Source organism: Nanorana parkeri, unplaced genomic scaffold (assembly GCF_000935625.1).
Source record: "Nanorana parkeri isolate BGI_ZX_2015 unplaced genomic scaffold, ASM93562v1 scaffold460, whole genome shotgun sequence".
NCBI lineage: Eukaryota > Metazoa > Chordata > Amphibia > Anura > Dicroglossidae > Nanorana > Nanorana parkeri.
The window spans coordinates 724500-748502 of record NW_017306728.1 but is presented as its reverse complement, the minus strand read 5'-3'; the positions used below and the strand labels follow the sequence as shown (position 1 = coordinate 748502).

General features: G+C 40.5%; 1 protein-coding gene across 1 annotated transcript in view; it reads right to left on the bottom strand.

Annotated features, from left to right (window-relative positions):
- Positions 1 to 22886, bottom strand: part of ALLC (allantoicase) — a 25362-nt gene extending 2476 nt beyond the window's left edge. The window contains 11 exon segments of the mRNA XM_018560512.1: positions 262 to 370; positions 4846 to 4919; positions 5057 to 5212; positions 6183 to 6292; positions 6295 to 6383; positions 11528 to 11604; positions 13198 to 13323; positions 13998 to 14085; positions 15557 to 15607; positions 21151 to 21263; positions 22869 to 22886. Coding sequence (XP_018416014.1) covers positions 262 to 370; positions 4846 to 4919; positions 5057 to 5212; positions 6183 to 6292; positions 6295 to 6383; positions 11528 to 11604; positions 13198 to 13323; positions 13998 to 14085; positions 15557 to 15607; positions 21151 to 21243 — 973 coding nt within the window. The 5' untranslated portion in view covers positions 21244 to 21263; positions 22869 to 22886.
- Between the last annotated feature and the right edge of the window lie 1117 nt (positions 22887 to 24003).

The window sequence follows — 24003 nt, the reverse complement described above, 5'->3', positions numbered from 1 at the left end:
AATCTCGGTTTTACAAATAAATATTTGATACATGATCCTTCCAATAACTTTCCACAGGGATTGGTGATAAGAAATTCAAGTTCACTTTTTGACTACCACTGAGAATCCATGCCAGGTTGCATGCAATAGCAGATAGAGAGGGATTGTGTATTTAAGCAGAACCTTCTGCTTGTGTACATCCAGCACTTCCATAAGGTTTGATTGTACCTATTGTATATTCTATAGATCAGGTTAAACCGCAAGCTGGTTTAAGGACCATACCTTTAAAATGGTTGGTGTCTATTTCAATATGTGTTATGAGACCTGGGTGACCAAGACGAAAAATTGTCCATTCATTTCCTGGAACTTGGAGAATTCCTTTGCCATCCACCTGTAGGGCAAAAATGTAACTGCTGAAACATAATACCTTTCCCTAATTTACAAACATGTAACGTCATAAAATGATATGGTGATATATCCTTTCAAGGGGTCACTGACAAACTGAAGAAGTGAATACTAGGCCTATCTAACGAAGATATCACTAACCTATAGTCAAGAATTTAAAGAAAGGCTCCAGATTACTTGCAGAAGGAAAGATAAGGGTGGTGGGAGGAAGTAAGAATGAGAAAATAGTGCTCACATGAGAGATTCCAATGCTCTAAACAAGTGGTTCCCAACCTTTTTTCATCTGGGTACCCCTTGGCAGTTCATGTCCATAAACTGTACCCACTATGGGGGTGGAACCAGGGTTGAGTAGGGGCTAATAATAAATGATGCAGCTTGCCCAAAATAATTTTCCTGGATGTGAGGCTCCCTGGGGTTTTGGGGCTGCATTTTTAACAAATGCATCTATATATATTATATGAAGAATGCATATGTTGAAAGCAAGCTTTCACTGTAAATACAATACAGATTTTACTACTACCGGTATAACCACATATTGTACATTTGTTCTGTACTGCAGCATACAACATTATATAAATTATAATGTCTTCTTGTGTGATTTTTCATGTACCATAGAAATCGCTATGCCTGTAGTGCTCCCAGTCCCCACTGTCCCCCAGTCACCACTGTTCCCTCGGGGTCCCAGTATGCATGCATGTGGTACCTTTGCCTTGTGCTTGTACGCTCTCTGTTTCCATCTCCTTCTCCCTGGCAACTACTGGCTCTGATGTCAGAGCCAGAACTATCAAGCAGACATTGGGGAGGACATCATTCTTTACTACACTGAGGAGAACAATGGAAGTTCCGTGTGGCAGTAAACCAAGCGCAGCCACAGAACTAACTAAACAAGTTCAGCCTTCCCTTCTATAGTACTGAAGTATTAACCTCCCTGGCGGTATGATTATCTCAGTATTAGGGATGTCCCGATACCAATGCTAGCATCGGAATCGGGCCCGATACAGGGCATTTTGACAAGTACTTGTACTTGTCAAAATGCCCCGATGCCTAGCCCCGAAGCTGTTTTTTTGTTTTTTTTTCTTACCTCGCCGAGCGTCGCGTCACTGCTGCTCCGGTGGGCGGAGCTCCAGGTGGGCTCCTAATTTAGGTAGCCAGAGACTGCCAGATGACCCCGCTTGGAGCGCCGCCCACCAGAGCAGCAGTGACGCGACGCTCGGCGAGGTAAGTAAGGAAAAAAAACCTGCAGCGGCGAGTCAGCGCTGGTCCGGCGAGAGGAGCTACAGGTGGGATTCTAATTTCGCTGGCCGGCACCTCTAAACCAGCTAAATTAGGACACCACCTGGAGCTCCTCCCACTGGACACTATTATGCTGCAGAGTTTAATTGTAAATGTATTCTCTGCACTGTATTAGATGTATTAGCAGTATATACTCTATATGTACTACATATAGAGTACATATAGAGTACACACTGCTCATACAGTGCAGACAATACATTTACAATTATACTCTGCTAACATGAATGGATTAAATGATCTATATGTAGCCCCGTACTAGGGATCATATAATCCATTCATGTTAGCAGAGGATAATTGTAAATGTATTGTTGCAGTGCACTCTATATGTACAAGTACTATATACGACATATAGCATGCACTGCAACAATAGATTTACAATTATCCTCTGCTAATATGAATGGGTTAAATGATCCATAGTACATGATATGTAGCCCTGTACTACGGATCATTTAACCCATTCATGTTAGCAGTGCAGAATTGTATATCTATATGTACTGTACATATACAGCACAAATGTCCCGTACATTGCAGCATTAGATTTACAATGATCTCCTGCTAACATGAATGGGTTAAATGATCTATAGTACAACTACATGTTATGTACTATGGATCATGATTTAGCCTATTCATGTTAGCAGGGGAGAATTGTAAGTCTATTACGGCAGTGTACGGGACATATGTACTGCGGATCATGATTTAACCCATTCATATTAGCAGGGCAGAATTGTGAGCGCCTCCCACAAGCTGAGCACCGAGATGCGATGCAGCGATCCTGCCCAGCGCCGACTACGAGAGGCACCGCGTGAGGCAACAGGGATCGGAGTGAAACTGTGAGTAAGGGAAGCTGGGACGGGGCTGGCTGTAAATCTATTGCTATAGTGTACTGGACGTGTGTAATGTATATGTAGTACATATATACAGCACATACCTCCACTACACTCCAGCAATAGAGTTACAATTCTCCGCTGCTAACATGAATAGGTTAAATGATGATCCATAGTACAGAACATGTAGTTGTACTATGGATCATTTAAAGTCATTTTAAAAGTACCGGTAATTGGTATCGGCAAGTACATGAGGGGAAGTACTTGTACTTGTACTTGGGCCTGAAAAAGTGGCATCGGACATCCCTACTCAGTATTTTTTTTTCTATGTTTTACTTTTGAATTTCTCGCCAGTTCCGCCCCCCTGCAATGCCGGTGCTCGCAGGGAAGGAACCCAGAAGACGCCCGAGTGTGGCTCGAGGTTACCGCTTTTGGTACAGAAAATTTACCCCCGAGCCACACTCGGGATTACCGCCAGGAAGGTTAATATGTGCCCCAGACCACACCACCTACACCATTAGTGGTTTTTGATGTACCCCTAGTATACCTCTGTGTACCCCAGGGGGTACGCATACCCCAGGTTGGGAACCATTGCTCTAAACTACTGACTGCAAGTGCGAGTTTAATCCAGTTCTTTGTAGCAGTTCCTGTAGCAAGATTTGTGTACCTTAGGCTGTTGGAGAATGTCTACTCACCACACTTTAACCCTCATTTCCTCTGTTGTTGCTGTTAATAACTGGGCGTTCTTTGAGACTCAAGTATCAATGCAGTCTCTTTATATTGGTGTATAAATTTAATACACCATGTAAACATGCAAACCACACTAAGGAGTCTGTTTATTACCAATTTGCAGAACCATTCACCCTACAAAGCTTTCTGAACATTCATTCTGTCTGAACAGATTCAAAAGCAAATGCTCTTAGATTTTTTTTTCTTTTCAGGTGAAATGTATGTAATGTAGTACTGCATTTTGGCCAATAAATGTAGCAGAGGAGCGTCATCTATTTTCAATAATGCAGTATTAATAATAACAGGTCTTGACAGGCCTAACCACCTATCCGCTTTCTGTAGCCAACCTGCCCTAAGCAGGAGTGTCTCTTTAAATTTAGAAGTTGTCAGTCTGACTGGTTAATAGCTCTCTCCTAGATAGATAGTCTCTCCTAAGCTTTGGTGTAGTTTGCTTCTGCATGCTGCTAGAGAATGTCCCTGCAATAGTGTAGCAGTCTGCACTAATCAGAGTTAAGAATGTTTATAACTCCATGACCAATCACTAGTAGTTTTTGTGCCAGTGGTGCAATCTGGGAGAGGGTATAAATATTTATAGTGTGATCTGGGGAAGTCAGTCTCCCCAAGCCTCCTGCCTGCTGCCAGAGAATGGTGATCATGTGCTAGGATTAAGGTCTGGGTTTGAGGCTTAGTATATGAAGCCTAGGGATGGAAATGTCATGGAGGAACTTCTGCCTGAGGAGCTAGGTAAAAGCTTGGTCCTGGCCTGAGATATGGTGACATCTCCTAATGAAATTGGTAGCTGCAACATCCAGAATCTTACAGTACAAAGCTGAATTCACAGTACTTTTTTCCTCCTTCTGGAGTCTACAAGACCCCGTGTGTCCTGTGCCTTAGCCCTCTATCTCAAATGTTATCAATAAATGTCCTGCCAGTGAAAGATCAGCAGCCAGGAAGTCAGCCAACTGGTCACTACTAGTTGGTCAGTGAGTGCTTTGGGGCAGCTATGGAACTGTGTACCCTAGACAGGCTAGGAGGGGCCCTATGTTCAAATGGCTCCTTAGATGTCTCCCATTGATTGCAGCATCTCTAACTTTAAGTTTAATGTTTTATTTGGCTGAATTTTTGGAGGAGAACCAACTCTTCAGATTATAGACAACAGTAATGTCAATACATAGAAACAAGCAAACTCAGTGGTTCTTAAAGACTGATTAAAGTCTAAAGTGGATTTAAACCCAGTCAATAAAATTGTAGCACTCTTTAGCATGTTAATGTAATTTGAAAAGTATTTTTTTAGTTTAAGATTGCCGCTTTCAAGGAAATAATTCCTGGTAATTATGCCATAGAGATCCCTGTTCAGGCACTTTCTGTTATAGGGTGACAACATCTATTGCTTCCTCCCGATTGTGCTGCTGTGTTTTTACCCTGTTATATACACTTCTATTGGAGATCATTAGGGTCAGTGCCAACATTCATTGCTCAGACAATGCAAACAAAAAAAATTGAAAGAAAAAAAACAAGGCAATTAGTTATGCTGCTCAGTGTTCAGCAGCAAAACCAGTGTCATTCTGGAAGGGTTTTTATCTATTTTAATGTATAATCTGGTTTATTTGTTTACCTTTATTATTGGAGGCCGATCTAGTCTTCTCGCTGTTTCCCAGCCATCACCCATATCAGCTGCTCTTCCTTTTCCTGTATAATAATTCAACACACTTATAGAAATTAAATCATATGAAGCAAAGTGAAATAAATATTCACTAATTTTCATAATCTGATGTGTCCATTATTTATAGCATATGAAGGCAATTATCAGATGGCTCTGTAGATACCTATGAGATTCCGAGGATGTCCATAGTGTGCGTCACTGAACCCAAGACAGACACCGCCATTAGTCATTGACAGAAGATCCTCCAGATTGTTTGGACCACACAAGGTCCAGTCTCTCTGTCCAATGCCATACACTTTAAATCTTGCTATCCCACCATCTGTAAAAACATATAAACAAGATATTAAGATATCCACAGAGATCCTTACAGTAAGTGATCAAACATTTTACAGTGTGCTAATATTATAAAATACAAAAAAAGGGGGTGTTGCCTTTGAGCTTTCTACTTTAGCATTTCTTCAGTTCAGCTCATTGGACAGTTCTGTGAACAATTATGTGCCCCACTGCCTGCATTACACTGTTAAAAGAACCAAGGTGTTAGGATTAAACTCAAGGATGTGGACCCGGGATACACTCTTGGAACACTTAAGTTGGTGAGACAGGTGCGAGTAGTGTATTAAGACTGGAAGCTGGGCTTGGCAGAAGATGACTGAAGGTCCGGACGAAGTGGAATACTGGAGGGCTTGATGGTGGAAATGTATTGTGCCGCATGCTGGCCCCAGGTCGCAACCCCTAGGTTCACCCTACTCTGCTAATAGTGGATGATGGTAGACAAGGCCAGAGTTCAGGGCAGGCTGCAGACATAAATAACAGGAGACGAGTCGATGGTCAAGGCTGCAGATACAGATATCGGAGAACAAACCAAATGTCAGGGCAGGCTGCAGACATGGATACTGGGGGACAAGCTGAAGGTCAGTGCAGACAGCAAACAAGGATTTGCAGGGACAATCCAAAGACTGTTACATGGATAAACAACAAGAAAAACAGCTTCAATAGCGGCCAGGCAATTGGCGACTAGTTTGGAAAAGCATTGGTCGGGCAGGGAGCTGCATGTTGCACTGACTTTAAATAGAGTAAACAAGAGAAGATCTGCAGATCTGACACACAAATAAGTAGAACTAAAAGTAACAGATCAGCTTCAATGCTCATCTGTGACAGTACTGACACAAGGCACCGGCAGCTTCAAAAGATTGGAATTCATTTTACAGCAGAAATTAAATCCCAGGAAGAGCCCGGAAATCTGCATCATGTCTGACAAACATCTCACAGTTCTGCGTGGTTCCAGTCACCTGGATAAATGTTAAGGCGAACATGCGTCCATCTTTTCCTTGAGCTGACAGGGAAGTAGTGGTGACAACTCTCCCCGTATCCTGGATTTAACTTTGTCATTTTTAAAAGACTCTGACAGGGAAGTAGTGGTGACAACTCTCCCCGTATCCTGGATTTAACTTTGTCATTTTGAAAGGACAGTCCCAGTTTTCTGTTTTAAACTAAAAAAAAAAAAAGAAACTGTTAAACTTTGAAGGACATTTTATGGTACAATTGGACAAGTTGGTAACATAAATTACAAAGCATAAATGGTGTTTTTGTATATGATTTTTTTCCCTCTTTATTATGTTCAGCATTAAAAAATGAAACCTTTTTTTTTTTTTTTTTATCTTTATAGTTAGAAATATTATAAAATATTGTTTATTCATATTTCACATTTACCACTTGCAGCCAGCAGGTGGCACAGTTGCATTTTTTTTGTCTACCAATCTTGCTGAGTCATATTGACACTTTTTAATGTACTGTTATTTGATCTTCAGGGCATACACACAGATGGATGCTTTAGAGCAATGGCATACCCTCTCTTTTCCTGTTCATAAGGCTCTACATGAAGTTTCAATTAGACACACACAGTCAGAAAGTGAGCAAAAACTGTTGTGTTTACTTATTAGAAAGTCAAGTTATTTTTAAGTCTAGGGCCTGTGGTTAAGCTGGCCATACACCTAGAGATTATCTGCAGATTTTCTATGGTCAGATGGAAAAATTGCAACAGATTCCTCCATCTACTCTAAACTGTGTGGATGGAGGAATCTCCCGTTGGGCCAAGCTTCAGTATCTTGCTATTCGGCCCCGCTGGCTCTCAAAATACCCGATCAATGCCTGCATCCAATCAGATTATTCAGGTATTTTGAGAGCCAGCGGGGCTGACTAGCAAGATACTGAAGCTTGACCAAGTGGGAGATTCCTCTATCCACACAGTTTAGCGTGTATGGCCAGCTTTAAATGCCCCCTATCCATACTAACTGCTGGAGGCATAACTGAGCTTTTAAAATTAAAGGATCACTGCACCCCAAACCAATCTGTTAGTTTCCTCTATCTCTGAGGGGCTCTATTGGGGAGATCTTTGTGCCCGAGTCCTTGGATTTGTGGCCATTATGAAGGGTTTCCAATCTCCCAGTTACATTTTTAATTGAATCTATTATATATTTCATGGTAAAACCCAACACACCCCATTGTGTAGGACTCGAGTCAAAGGAAATCTGGTAGGGAGATCTTACTGCTGAAGCATCCAAGACGTAGAGAAGCTGAAATATCTGCTATTGAATTCTAAAATACCTTTTGTGTAGAGTGAGTAATTGTAAAGTGAATGTCAAGCCAAAACTTAAAAAAACAAAATATGGACAGAAAAGGGAAGAATTAGAACCCCAATTGGATTTTACTGCTATCCAGGGCTTCATTAGGGAGATTTTTCCTCACTTACAATCACACTATCAATGGATTCACAAGATAGGAAGTGAGGGAAAATTTGCAATAGGGCAACAGACTGTAATAAAAGCTGAGGAGGGTGCTAGAATTCCCTTATTCTTCTTAAAAACAACTCCAGGTAAAAATGTTATTAACCCTTGCAGTGGGGCTACCCCTGCACTGCAAGGGTTAAGTGCTCATTTTTTTCCTAGGGTCAAAAATAACAAGGTTATACTCTCCCAATCCTCCAAGCTGGCTGGTTGTGACAGCACTCTCCTCTCTCCTCCTCCGCTGCAGCAACAGTGTGTACCTCTGCATCCTCACGTCCTATAGGCAGTATATGAACTGTGATGATTCGGGGACCTTAGACCACTGCAGTGGAGGAGGAGGGAGGCTCCAGGGACCAGTCTAAGAGCAAAACAGCAAAACGTTTCCAGGCACACTCACCAGCCAGCATGCAAAAAAACTTGTCTAACCACTACGGTTAAAAGCAGAGGTTTAGTTGCACGTCTTCTGCAGAAAATGTGAAAGCCGCACAGCCACGTCAAGGCACTTCCATATAGTTTCTGTCCTAACTCTAAACTATGAGAGTCTCCATCTTGGAGCACATGGGGCAAAATATTAAATTGGGTGCAGGTTTGTCAGGAGGAAGCCCAAACTCCCTTAAAGGCGCAGGTACGCACAAGGGACCCCGCACATCACAACAGCAGCTGAGACCCCCCCATGCGTCACTGCACCAAATCAGTCAAGCAAAACAAATGGAAAACGCACTCATCAACTTGTTACCAGCTTTACAGCAAGGTGCACATGGAAGGGCTTCAAACAGTAAAATAGCAAAACGTTTCCAGGCACACTTACCAGCCAGCATGCAAAAAAACCTGTCTAACCACTAAGGTTGAAAGCAGAGATTTAGATACACGTCTTCTGCAGAAAATGTGAAAGCCGCACAGTCACGTTTGCTTGACAGTCTAAGAGCAAGCCGCCTCGGACGATTGGGTGTGTATAACTTTTTTTTTTACCCTAGGCAAAAAGGAACACTTAACCCTTGCAGTGTGTGGGTAGCCCCACTGCAAGGGTAATAAATTTTTGTATCCAGAGTTCTGTTTAAAACAAATATTTAAGTTGCAGATTACCTCTCACTTTCTGTCTGATAAAACGTTGTCAACAAGACAGAGAGTGGAGGAAGACTCTCTAATAAAGCCCCAAATAGCAGTAAAACCTGATAGGGGTTCAAATTCTTTCTCAATCTAACTAAAGCTAAAATACAAAAACAGTTTTGGTTTTACATTCAAAATTAAATAGTGTTTTCCTTCCTGTGCATACAATTCAATACAAATGGATGTCCTTTGACCCGTATGATTCTGAGTTCTTACACTTGTGTATGATTTTAGCTTGGCATAGTAAATGTTAAATATGCTGAGTGTGGAGGACACCATTCTGGGTTTTTCAAGGTTTTATAGGCAAAAAAAAAAAAAAAGTATCGGTATTAAAGGCGATGATGTACATATGACAGAAATACCACTTCTTCAGATATGACTTCCGAAGCATGATGAATACCTCCTGTATAATCTGCCATCTGGTCCGCTTGTCAATTGATTGTGTTCTTATTTGTAAACACCTCATTTATTGATTGATTGCAACAAATGAGAATGACAGGTTACCATTGTTAAAGTTCTCCTGATTAAAAAACAAAACAAAACATAGAACTAGTTGTTGCCAAACCATGATTGCTATGTAGATTTGTTTGTATCTTCCTTATGTTATTAGATGGTGTGTTATATACATACTATAATGAACAAAAGCTTTCACTGCTCCTCTGAATTGGTTGGAGAATCAATACGTTATCCAATAGCTGAAGTCACCCTTCAGGAAAGAGGGAAACATGTTTACTAATTCCTTCATGTTCTGAATAGGTGTCCTTCTTAGGAAAAATATTTTTTTTTGGCATTCTCTCCTCTACATTTTTGCACTTTATTGAAGAGTCCATTTTGTTTTACTGTTCCTATTCATTAAAGTGTATTTCTTTTAGGAAAGGTTTATCTTTTGTTTTACAGAGAATGTATAGTGTTTTAACATTTTTTTTTTTTTTTATGGTCATGTCTGAAATAAATAAATAAAAATAAATAATAATAAATAATAAAAAATGTTTTTCTTTTTTAGTCAGGTAAATAGGAAATAATGCATGTTAATAATTTGTATTTTTAGCCAGCAGGTGGAGCACCCAGTTTTTTTACATGGTAAGATGTTCTTACAGCCTGTTAAAAAAACACAGGACATTACATGAGTCATGGCAATGACCCATCCTTTATCTCCAAGGCTGGATCATTTAAAGTCACCTGTCCCTTTAAGAAAAAGTCTCGGTAATTGGTATCGGCAAGTACATGAGGGGATGTACTTGTACTTGGGCCTGAAAAAGTGGCATCGGGACATCCCTAATAAATATATAAAGTATTGGGACGCCTGCCTTTATACTCACATGAAATGTAATGACATCCCAGTCTTAGTCCGTAGGCTACAATATTGAGTTGGCCAACCCTTTGCCGCTATAACAGCTTCAACTCTTCTGGGACAGCTGTCCACGAGGTCTAGGAGTGTGTCTATGGGAATGTTTGACCATTCTTCCAGAAGTGCATTTGTGAGGTCAGGTACTGATGTAGGAGGAGAAGGCCGGGCTCGCAGTCTCCGCTCTAATTCATCCCAAAGGTGTTCTATCAGGTTGAGGTCAGGACTCTGTGCAGGTCAGTCAAGTTCCTCCACCCCAAACTCGCTCATCCAAGTGTTTATGGACCTTGCTTTGTGCACTGATGTGCAGTCATGTTGGAACAGGAAGGGGCCATCCCCAAACTGTCCCACAAAGTTGGGATCATGAAATTGTCTAAAATGTCTTGGTATGCTGATGCCTTTCGAGTTCCCTTCACTGGAACTAAGGGGCCAAGCCCAACCCCTGAAAAACAACCTCACACCATAATCCTCCCTCCACCAAACTTTACACTTGGCACAATGCAGTCAGGCAAGCACTGTTCTCCTGTCAACCAAAAAACCCAGACATGTCCATCGGATTGCCAGACAGAGAAGCGTGATTCGTCACTCCAGGGAACACGTCTCCACTTCTCTAGAGTACAGTGGCGGCGTGCTTTACACCACTGCATCCAACGCTTTGGATTGCACTTGGTGATGTAAGGCTTGGATGCAGCTGCTCGGCCATGGAAACCCATTCCATGAAGCTCTCTATGCACTGTTGTTGTGCCAATCTGAAGGCCACACGAAGTTTAAAGTTCTGTAGCTATTGACTGTGCAGACAGTTGGCGACTTCTGCGCACTGTGTGCTTCAGCTTGCGCTGACCCTGCTCGTTCATTTTACGTGGCCTACCACTTTGTGGCTGAGTTGCTGTTGTTCCCAGTTGCTTCGACTTATTGCACTGGTGGCAACCTATCACGGTACCACACTTGAATTGACTGAGCTCCTGAGAGTGACCCATTCTTTCACAAATGTTTGTAGAAGCATCTGCATGTCTGGGTGCTTGATTTTATACACCTGTGGCCATGGAGGTGTTTGAAACACCTGAATCCAATGATTTGGAAGGGTGTCCCAATACTTTTGGCGATATAGTGTATACAGTATACAGTATATATGTGTGTGTAACCTAACGTTTAATCAACCTATCCAAAAAATAATGACCAGAATCATTATTGTTTCTTTTTAATCAGCACAACAGGACATGACATACTGTATAGTTGTTAATGTGTTAAGTGTTAATTTGCAGAGCTGAAGGAGCCACATTTTCTTTCTTGTAGGTTGTGAAATGTTATTCTGGCTTTGTCAGCCAAGTTACCTCTACATGCCATTTGCCTTTAATTGATTTTCTATGCACTTTAACATGAATGTGTCTTTTCCTCCTACCTGTTCTGCAATTTGAAAATCTTCCTCTGAGGCAGCAGATCCAATTCTTTCCCCACGTGGCAGCAATGTTGTTTTTCCTGAAGACAGATCATTTTAAAATCGCTATGCAAAAAAATGTCTTATGACCCTCATGTAATTTGACTATTTATTTGTAAATTGAGAGTACAGTTACCATTTGTTGTAAAATCTATAGTAGGTATAAAATGCTAGCTACTTAAGGTTGTTATGTCAGTTAATAATTCAATTATTTTTCAGCCTTCAAGTATCAGCCAATTACACTGTTTTTTTTACATGATAATGTGATGCAAGCATGAATATTTCACTGTTATAATATTTTATTGTACAGTTTTAGTGCTTGATATCTGGAGACAGTCACAACCCAGGAGACATACTGCTGCACCAAACTCTATATTTAATATCTAACAGGAACAACACTTTGAACCAACAATTACTTTTGCAGAACAACATTAGAACGTCATTGTGTACTGACATGCACTGTCACCTAGCGTTCACTATAGCGTACTACAGCTGCATTTTTTAGTTAAGACGAATATCACAATAAAAATCACGGAACAAGTATTTGTAGGGCCTATTAAGATGGGCGTACATGTCTGTATGGTGTGTACACCCATAAAAAGACCAGATCCCGGATGGGACAGGTGCTGTGTGTAATTGCGCACAGCAGCCTGTTCCTCCCTATGGAGGACATTGCTGCATGCTATTATGCGCCAACCTGAACCTGCACATCCCTGTGGGTCTAGGTGTCTGCACTTGAATGCTGACAGTGTGCGCCTAACTGCGGATGCCCAGATCCGCATGGATGTGCAGGTTCGGGTGTGCATATGAAAGTGTGTAATTGCATGCAGTCGTGTAATTGCATGCAGAAGAACAGGCTGCTGGGTGCAATTACACACGACCTGTCCCGTCCAAGATCGGGTCTTTTTACGTGCGTACGCATCATACGGATGTGTACGTCCATCTGAGTGAGCCCGTAACATCTGGCTGCCATCATTAGCTTTGGAAATTAACAAATATTTTTTCAAGCAGGCGCTTGGTCATAATGGTGTTCATAGCTGTGCTTGTTCTAAAACATCATTTCTGGGTAAAAGGCACAATTTATACATTATGCCCGAAAAAATGATTGGATCAAATGTATTTATCACATTTCTGAAAGCACTGTCCTGTTTCTAAATGCACCCACTAATACGTCTCATGTCCATTTTTCAAGAGCAGCATATGAAGAAATATAAACAACCATTTGGATACTACATGCTGGCATATATATTAATAAGCAAAGACCATTGTTGTATTGCAAACATTGGTGGGCCTCAGCACCGCAGATAGGCTGCAATAACTGCAGTAGGGAACTGGGAAAGTGCACAAGCGAGTGGGGAGAAGTTTGTTGTTCCCCGCTACAGCAGGGTCTTCCAGGTATGAATTCTCTCAAAACATTTTAGACATGGGGTGGTTAAACATGAAAACTATAAGGCTTATCTTCAATATTCAACCTTGACTACAGCAAGTTATTTTTCTGGGCCTGTAGCAAGTCTCTATAGGTTGAACTCGATGGACATGTGTCTTTTTTCAGCCTGACTAACTTTGTAAGTTCCATCACCATATAAATTAATTAAAACAATGGATCTATCCATTTTATAGGAAATTCCAGTTACCTGGTTGCAAGCATGCAGCTTGGACAGATATTTGAGGAGCGTAGTTTCCAGTGAAGAATTGCGTGTCCACATGAAATCCATAAATTATCCCTGGAACGCCCAGTTCAATAATACACCAATCATGACCTGACAGAAGAAAACGCAATTTACTATGTTCTCTATGTTCCACTTGACACTATGTTCCACTTGACACTTTTGTAAGCAAAGTCCACTGGTGTGCTCGAGTAGTTCAACGTATTCCTTTTAGTTTGCACCATCTTTTGGGGGCAGAGCACTCAGTGATTTGATTTAAGCACTACTCTGTATATGTCACAATTACATTTACCTTTTGCTATGTTTACCATAATTAACCCTACCAGTGCTGGGCTGGCTGATCTTATTTATTGTGCTTGATATTTACCCTTTTTCCTGTCGTAAATTACAGGAGGAAAATATATATACTGTATATATTGTAACAAGGACACTCCACTGAAGACCGGAGGTGCAAGTACAATGCAGTTTATTTGCTTTCAATAATTATGAATCCAAAAGGAGAAGAAAGAAGTATGATCTTCACCCGTACACCCTCCCTACTTCTCCTGATCTTAGCTGCATTAGAAATCCCCAACCCGGCTGCTTGCTTTTGTCAGGAAGACAACTGTGGCCTACTTAGAACCAAGCCTATAATTTCATCCTCTGGTCGAAATCTAGGTCAGTTCTCTCTGCATTTGAATGGTGAGGTACACTTAGGTATAGGGTGTCTATGTACATATGTGGGCATAGGGCATATACCCCTATGTCTATATATCACTATATATTACCTGGAATCCTCTTCCTTCTCGTCTCCCAACCATCCATCCATTTGCCATATTCTGTAAAGAGGCCAACCTTAAATTCTGGGTCACTTTTCTAAATACAAATATCAAAATGCTATTTTAGATAATGCATTTTATTTCATGATGTATTTGTAACCAAACATAATCATGTAACTGCTAATGTGTTTATTCCAGATCAATTAGCCTTAGAAAGCCCCCCACCAGCTTTTTTATAACTGAACTCTCCTATCCTTCAAGATCTTAGTGCTGCACGGCCTTCTCTATAAAGTCTGCCGGTGTGGCTCCTGTTCATGTGCATTGCGGCCTTCATTTTTTTTCAATGCAAATTCTATTAAATGGAGACCGTGGCAATGTGTGGCTATTCCAGTGGATGTGGTCCGCAGTGCAGAGGTGCAGGAAGAACCCTGGCTGATTGGGTTGAGAAGTTGAAGCAGTGGGGGAGAGGGCCCACTAAGAGTAAGTGCCTATGTGTACATTGCAATCATTAGAGAATACTGGAGCTAGACTGTTAACAGGATCCAAGCTGGTAGCACTAACTAATAAAAAAAAATTGACTAACAGGGCCTGATTCTCTAAATAAAAAGCATTGGGGTACTCTAGGCCACCATGCACACACCAATGACCACAGCCACTGAACCTATCTACCCGATTTCAGTCACACTCTTCCAGTGCTCAGAAAACCATAAGTGAGTTCCCTTTGGCGATCTTTGAAGATGACTGACACACAGGAGGGCAGTTGTCCTTTAGGCCACCGGGGAAACGTCCTCAAGATACATGCAAAAAAACAAAGGGAGATAGCACCTTCTCAGAGCTCTAAGGAAGGGCTAAACTCTGAGGAAGGGGACATTTCCCTGAAACGCGTCAGTTGGTAGGCACATCTCTTCATGGTCCTTTTTCTGGATTATTGCAGTATTGCAATTTGGAGCATCTTGAAGGTTTTCTGGCATATATTTACAATATTTGAGTAGTTTTCTTACTCTGGATTGAATTCCATTTATTTGTATTAATGCACGAGGAGAAGGTGTCTCCCTTTGTTTTTTGTGTTTTTTTGCTTCGATCTACCCGATTGTACACTGGTGTTTGGTGCATACCGTACAGCCTTAGTGTGGTGTGCACATTGAACACCCAAATAATGTTGTCTCTGTGCCTTTGCTCATATATGGTGCACCTCAGAATGCACCTGCCAACATTTTTCTGTAAAATGAATTGAAGTTAAAATAAAAATGAATGTTACTGGCTCACTAAACAATGAACCACACATACTCCAAGCTAAAGAACATGCTAAATAATCTGTACACTAAGCTGTCATAGGTAAGAGCGTATTTATGAGTATTTATCATTGGAATCTGTGCAGCAGTGCATGCTACAACAGCTAGTTCTTGCACAATTGTATGTACTTTTTTCTTTAATAAATCAAACCGAAAGGGTCAGGTTTAAAAGAAAATTAAAATTAAAACACTTACTTGACTGCTGGATCTTAGAAAACATTCCTAATATTTTTTCTTGAAATAAAAATAATATGCAGAAAGATTTTTAAAACTTACTTTCAATAAATTTTCTGCAGCAGCAAACCAATCGTCAGTTGCAAATAACACCTAGAACATGAAATTAGAAAATTAGTCAAGTAGTCTTGAAAATGCAGTGAAAAAAAATTACCTTTTGGAGTTTAGTTCTATTATTTCATTTTAAATTTAAAAATGCAAAATGTCAGTTCTGCAAGCTACTTTTCTCATATTCCCTGTTATATGTTTAAGGCTAGGAACTTTACATATGGATAGACAAACCTCAGCAGATAAGCAGTTTTGTATTTTATGCAAGATTTACTATATAATCACAGCTTGAGTCATATATTCTGCAAGTGCTGCTCAGAAGTAACATTTTGACAGTATAAAACGTGACCCTGACCACATCTTACAAGTGAAATGACCAATGCAGATATGGAACCAGATCCTACAGTCTCATTAAGTGCCTATTCACCTACAGCACCCATGCAGTTACACAGATTGGCTATGCAAATTGCCCATGGCAATTCTCACTCTTTTATGAAATTCAGTACTTTGTATTTAGCTCTTAGCAGTTCCATTATATAATCTGCAGCAAACGAGGGCTCCTGGGGTTGCCAACTAGTGCATATAAAGGTAAAATGTTTTAGTTGTGGCCCTACTCTCTCGATTTGTCCTGCTGACCAAAAAGGATGGGGAAATCCAAAATGTTTGAGTTTTACCAGAGCAAGAGGTGAGTGTACAAGCTACTCTGCTTTGTTATGTAATAAATTGCTGTTCTGTTTTCCAACTGCATCTTCATGTATCACCCTCTTAGAAGACAGGAAAAATCCTGCAGAACCTCCCATACTGCTTATAATTCCATGAATGGCTATCTGTCCTGGGTTAGGTTGCCCTGGCAGTAGGCTCCGTATTCTCTGGTGCTTGCAATGCTGTACAGAACTGTCCAAGAGATGGGGAGGAGGGTGTGAAAGTTCAACAAAGTTCTCCCCGTAGGCCCTCCACCATAGACTGGTTCTCATTCTATAAGTAATGGTTATTTGTTGTCTGAGGCTGCTTTTTTCTACTTGCAGAGGAAGCCATACTGAAAGTAACAAAGCTGCCACTGCACCCATCTTGTCATCAGCATTGCCACCGAGGCTACTACTATTCTGCGGCACTCTTTTGCAGATAGCTGAGAAGCCATGAGAACTCCAGTTTTTCTTTTCTGAATAACTGGGATTTTTTCTTCTGGTAGTGAGATGGAGGTTATTCTAGTAATAAAGTGCACTCAATTGTATATTAGGATTTTGGAGGGTGTTAGGTTGCTTTTTTGTAATTTATTAGCCAACCGGATTTGTTCAGAGTGCATAATACCTGATCTTGATGGTGTAATAGAGTCTGTTTGTCCTGTGCCACTACTAGAACATCATCTAGATAATGAAATATTTTTATACCTTGCAGTCTGAGCTTGGTGATATCAACTAGAATTACTTTACAAAGGGTACATGTGAATGTGGACAGTCCAAAGGGTAGGCAAACAAACGGCTAATGTTCTTCTCTGACAGCAAATCCAAGAAACTTTTAAATAAAAGGATCGATTTGCACATGCAGGTAGGTCTCTTTTAAGACTATAGGCAGCATCAAATCACCCAGAAAGATAACTATAATTTGCACCGGCTCCATCTTGTTTTATTTTTTTGTATGTACTTTCACAACTGCTCTTTGAATAAGGAAATTGAGTACATATTGTAGTAAGACATCTTTCTTGGATGGGGTGGATGGGTTGGAATGAATAGATTTTTTTGTAGTGCGTCAGAAATACCAACTGTGACCTACTACTACTTTTTGGCTATCCAAGGGTTTAAAAAAAGATCTTTGCCCAAACCTGGCTGAAGTGTAGAAATCTTACTCCCGCCAGGCAGTCTTGGGTGGCCCCAATTTCAAAAGTACTTGGAGTTTTCTTAGCTGGAACGTTGTATGGTTTTGAGGCCCCCTGAAAAGAGGACTTTGCTGATTTCCAGTTTCTTACAGTTTTATAATCTCTGGTACCACGCTCCTTTTTCACCATAATTCTTCTTGGTTGGCACCTCTTCTTTCTTATTATGCGCCTGTCTGCGGCTTTTCCTGGTCGCTTGGAGATGGCTGCATCTAGTTTGTCCCCAAACAGTATTTTACCCTTATAGGATATTTTACATCAATCATTGTTGGAGGAAAGGTCAGACACACAATGTCCTAGCCATAGTGCTATTTTGAGGTCACTGTGAACATCATGGAGCATGAGGAAGCGCTCTGATATCTATGGCTGCCTCTCCTACATACTATCTTGTCAACTTCAATTCCTCTAATGAGGAAATTATCCATATGCATTTCTAATGGATTGCAGATTTAGTGTTATTAAGCCACACTCTCTTGGCCTTCACTGCTGATATCACAACTGCCGGCAGGAAGGCGTTTCCTGATGCTAGATACAGTAACTTTTCTTAAGATCTTTGTCTATTTTCTGGTGGAGAATATCGTTATATGTTACCACTTTGTCTATAGGTAGAGTGATGTGTCTCATTAGACACATAAGTGATTCATCAACTAGCAATGGGATGGTAAGGTGCTTGATTTCATCCTTCTTTAGAGGATATCATTTTGCCAGGAGATTGTATAGAGAGGGTTTTGTGTTCCACTGTAACCCATCCCACACCAGGTCTTTTCTTTACCCCATACATTAAAGGGTGGTCCTTTTAAAGATGTTTATTGCATTTATTTTGACTTCTAGGAGACTGAGGTGACTTCTCCCACTACAAGGCTGTTTTATACGTTTTTCATTAGGCTGAATCAGCAAAAAGTCAAAGCCTGCTGCCACATACTGATTCTACACATTCTCATCTGAAGAATGTTGGTTGGTGGGTTCCAACCAACCAAGATGATCTGTGCGGAAGTCTATGGCTTGTGTCATGAATGTGTCAGAAACTGTATAACTTGAGGTAGAAGATATAGCAAACTCTTTCAAAATATCTTGTACAACTTGCTTTATAAGGGATACCAATTGCTTATTCTCCGCGTCTTTTTCCAACAAAGCCTCAAATAAAAAATTCTCACTGTGTTTTATTCAGTGCCCCCCTGTCGAGACATGCTCAATGTCTCTTACTATAATATGCTGATGGGGATCTGGACCTTGCCCACGTCCGGTGATGAGGAATGGGTGCTGAATGTATTTGTCTGGATTTTCTGCCTCTTGATGCTTGTCCTGATCTTTGGTCAGGCATAGCAAGTCTAAGACCACATTTATATTTTTAATCCAAGGTACAACAAACATGTAGTTAATACTTATCCAGATGGTCCTTACCTTCTTTGTTCTGGATAGTCTTCATAAGGTGACTGTTTCATAGGAACAGTATGAATGGGGTTGACTAGGTATGGTACATAATCAATGACCTAACTGTGCCATAGCAAATAGTTGGTAAGAAAAGAGCTGTTTCTATTCACAGCTACTTAGGTGGAACAATATCAGGTAAAGGTTTTCCCTGCAATCAGATTGCACTACTGTTGTGACCGGGGAAGGGGGAAATGGTAGACCATTTAGTAGAATTCACAATGTGTATTCCACTTGCACTCTAAGGCTTCAAGCATTTTCTTAACTAGCAAAACTCACTAGCAAAACGTAATTAGCAAACCTGGATTGAGAAGTAAACCTTTGTAGAAGCAATCTCACCATACCATGATGTTAGCAGGGGGCAATTTTTATGAGGACCATCCACCCAGAACCCTCTGAAATGACTTAATTGGAGGCATATCAGAAGACCTTCACTTGGCTATTTAGCAGCAGACTTTGCTAAAGGATTATTGTGGTAGGTAAGGAGATCTTCACTCATTTTCATGTTTCACTTTATGATCACAGGAGAAAGCCAAACATGAACATGGCCCTCCAGGGGGAACAGACATTTATTTATATATGGTCCTATGACTTTAGGAGGTGAGGTTAACCTGTTAGTGTGATGCCATGCAGATGTCAGGAAATGACATTTATATTTTGGGGTTTAGATATAATTTTCTTTTTACTTTTGACTGAAGTGTACCTTTAAAGAATGAAAAAGGTTTCTGCAAGAAAGGTTTTTTAGATAACTTTAAGACAGCAGTATGTTAATACTTAACATTGCAGAGTTTTCAGGTCACTGGACAGAAACACTTGGACTCCAAAAATAACTTGTTTATGTACTGTACATGTTGCAAGCTTCACTGCTCACAATTTCAAAAAAAGGAATAGGAAAATATTATGTTTTTTTTTTTTTTTTTAAATGGAAAAGAATGCCCTTACATAACCTATACAGACTAATGTCTCAATTTTTACTGTTGCTAGCAAATGTGTTCCCGATCATTAAAAGGTTAATTCATTCTAAAAAAATTGGGCCTCTGAGAAATATATAACACATGGGCAAACATCACTGGCCAATCAGACAATATTTTAGCTGGATACGTAATAGTCTAGTGTTTAACCCCACTTGAACTGATCACGGGTGCAGACAGAATATAAGCTGAACATTGAGCTGGGGGTATAGAAGGTATAGAGGGATTTTATCATAGACAAATGGGAGTAAAGGCAGAGCTGGAGCTTATCATAGTCCAATGGCACAATATGCTGAGTTTGAGCTGATCACAAACCATGATGGAAGAACAAGAAGACTGAATGGTGGCTAAGCCTAGACTTGATGTAGTTGAGGAGGCAGAATGGGAGCTGGTTGTGGACCGGGGGTAATAGATGATGCAGAGTCAAAGTGATTCATGACAGGTTTGGAGGGGATAGGGGAGCAGCAAATGACAATGGAACAGTGCAACAGATGCAGAGAAGGCATAGCTGACTGGAGAGGCAAGAGCTAGGAGCCAGAGCACAAGCTTGGGGTGGTTGTGATGGTGAGGGTTGACAGATAAATAAACAGATCAAATACATATGCTGTACATGACCGGTTTTATCTGTCAAAAGGTATGTAATTCTATGCCCCCGAGTTTGCTATTCATGTATCATTCCAGACAACACAACCAAACCTTCCACCTCCACAGTTTGATCAAGAACACACCCCAGACTGATTGGACAATGTAGGAGCAGCAGCACACTAAAGAGTCACCACTCTGCTCTTCTCTTCTGTCAGCATGTTTCAAGTCAGCACATGTAAGCTGCAGGAGAGCCTGATTGGCTCCTAGCTCTAGCCCTTATTTACAACACATGCTTGTCTCTTATCAGGGGTTTAAAGCAAAAAGAGCAATTCAAAAAAAGCTACAATACTAATTTCCTCTCCAATTTTGTGTCTTAATTCCTTTCACTTACTAGAGGTTCTAAGTTTTCCGGGCTGAATGACTCCCAGTGTTACAGAACGTCCTGTGAGCGCAAGGCATCACAGACCCTACATGGTGCCCTGCATTCATATACAATAATGCAGATTTGTCACATCAGTTCTGCTCTCTACATCATTGAGGACAGCCTACCGCTGGAGAAGATCCAAAGAGGAAGAAGACCTTGTACATCATGTGACCAACCAAAAGACATCTGGAAAAGGCAAGTATAAAAAAAACAGTGGGGCCCCCGGGGTGGGGGGAGAGGGGAGAGGGAGGGAATTGGGTTCAGAGTGTTTCAGATCTGATGAGCGTTCATCCTGTACTCTCATGTTTACCTTTCCTCCAACAGACTCACAGGCCAGGTTATTCATCTGTACAAACTCTGGAACACATACTTCTACTCCATGGTCTCTGATTGTTGCAGCCATTTTTTTCCTATCTGCTTTCTGTTTAATAAAAACATATGTATTTGCTGTAATATTAAAAATGAATTCATGAGAAAAATGTGCACAACAACTTACATAACCTGCTCAGCAGTTTATCAATCATTATGCAACTAATGTCCTCAGGTGTAGTAGGACTTGGCTGTTTGAGAGAGCAATTAAACTTTCAGTTACATTTTTGTTGAAGATGTAAAGCAATCCAAGACATTAAATGATTTTGATCAACTGCATGGAGATGGGATGAAGATTGCCCTGATTGAAATATTTAAAAGCTTTCAATGAATTTGCTGTAGCTTTTTCACATGTCAATTCTATTCCAGTTTGATCTTTTAATAAACTGCATTTAAGCTGTAGATTTACTGCTCAGTTTATACTTCACAGTCAATCAATACCTGGTGGTTTATTGAACTTGTGTATAGTAGGAATGAGAAAATCTTGAACTTAGCGGCAAACCCATTGCATTCTATAGGGGCAAATCCTGTTAGTAAATACTAGTCATTGCTAGGACTAATAGGCAAACTACTGATGAAGAATACATGGGAAACTGAGCACTGTCTATTACCACTTGTTGAGACATCACGTGTTGCTGCTAAAGCTACCTAAAAAAATACTTTTATTTTCAAACCTAACGTAACAATAAACTCAGGAGTTAAATCTTAAAATACATTCATGGCCCTTAACTATTAACAAAAATGTATCTTATTTGTGTATCACTCAGCCGTAGATCCTCATATCATCTCTGAATTGGTGCTGACACTGTCCTTCCTTCTGGGGGGGGGGGCTACTTTTGTTCCCCATGGTCCCTGTGTGTGTTGTAAAGTAGTCACTGATCCAAAACTCTCCTGTGATGGACTACAATCTGACATGAAAATAGCTAATATGTATTAAAGTTATGGTCCATCACGGGAGCCACTTCCTGTCTACATGCACTCCATTGTCAACTGCGCATCATTGTTCAGGACCAGTTTCCTGACAGTGACAAAGGTGAACCATGCATGTACAATGTGATTTAACATGGACATTTCTAGTCTTTAGCAGGGGCACACTCTTATCTGGTGACAACTCAGAAACACAGTTGGGAGACAGGAACAGAGGGTTGTCACCCTATACCAGGAAGTGTCTGAACAAGGACCTTCATTGGGGGATCAGCAGGTGTTGTTTAATGAAAGCTGCATTTTTAAAGTGATTGAAAACAACTTCTGAAATGTGAGACTGATATGAGATTGAAAATATATTAAGACATCTTTAATGTTTTGTGACTATTTCATGTATGTATGTGGCTCCTTAAATGCAAGTGAACTTGGACATGCACCACTATTTCCATAGAGTCTATCAGTGTTCAGATTATTGCCACACAACATTGGCCTTGGCCACACTGAATCTGCCACACGGCACAGAGTAGATTTACCAAGGAGCCTATACCACTGATTTTTCACTGCTCATTACTCAGTGAATATGATTTTTATATGGGCTTAACCCGATATCACACATTGGAACCTTGCTACACATGTGGCACATTTACGAACAGATGTAGAACATACAGCTGTTGGATATTAAGAGATACAAATATCAAATCTTTGGTTTTCACATAGTAACTGCATATTATACGATCTTACCGTATAAGCGGAATTCCTCGTACACCGGGATCACTGTCAGTCACAGCTCAAAGCTCCTTCACTGGGAGAATGAACTGGCTAAATAAATACAACACGAGACATGTCCTAACCACTCTGTCAATCAGTTACTTTATTGATTTTCTCTGAGATGTGAAAGTTAAAGCGGTGGCACAGAATTACATCACATATTATAAATGATATGATATGATATTTACACCCTCCCTCTCCTATAACTGGGCATGTTTGCAGATATTTTATATTAATAGGATCGGATATACTTGGAAATGACCTTTGTCATATCAGTGTAATACTTGTTACCTGACTTGGCAAACAATTGCTGAATCTTCTCACTACACATCACTAATGTCAATTTAAAACTGGTCATAGACATTAAAGAATGGTCAGAATATGCATGCATGATCTGCACAGCTGGGAGTAGTGATGGCAGTGTCAATGCTCCTGTAAACTAGGAGCCGGGAGCCAATGTTCAGGAGGAGGATAGATCTGGAGGAGCTGCTGGTTTTACTCTATCCTCCTCCAGACACTCCTGGATACATGAAGCTTGTGATTGGCCTCTGCAGCACTGAAGCATCTCCATGAGGATTTGCCTGAAGTAAAAGTACGGGAAAGAGGGGTTTTTATCACTGTTATAGTCAGAATTGTTGTCACTAGACATGTAAGATGGCAAAAAAATTGTTTTGTTTCATTTTAGATTTTTTGTTATTTCGGGATTCGGGTCCAAAAGTCAATCCGGTTCAGGATTTGGATTCGGGCGAATATTCGTTAATTGAGAACAAATATTTATTAGAGCAAAGTGATGGAGAAAAGAAAAAAAAACATTTTTTGGTTAACAGTCCACAGAAACAAAAATCCAAATTCAAATGCGTACAAATTTTTGGAAATTCGTACATTCGGATGCATCCAAAATGTTCATTATTTCTGTCATTTGGAAATTCAGATGCACCCAAATGTATGATTTTCTGAAGATTCGTACGAATTCCAATTCTGAACTAAACGAATTGCACATGTCTAGACGTCACTATTTTGATTCTTATGGACGACACAGTTGCTGTTATTGTTATTTACCACATGTTGTCACAATGCCCTTTTGTTGCCTGTGTATTTCCTT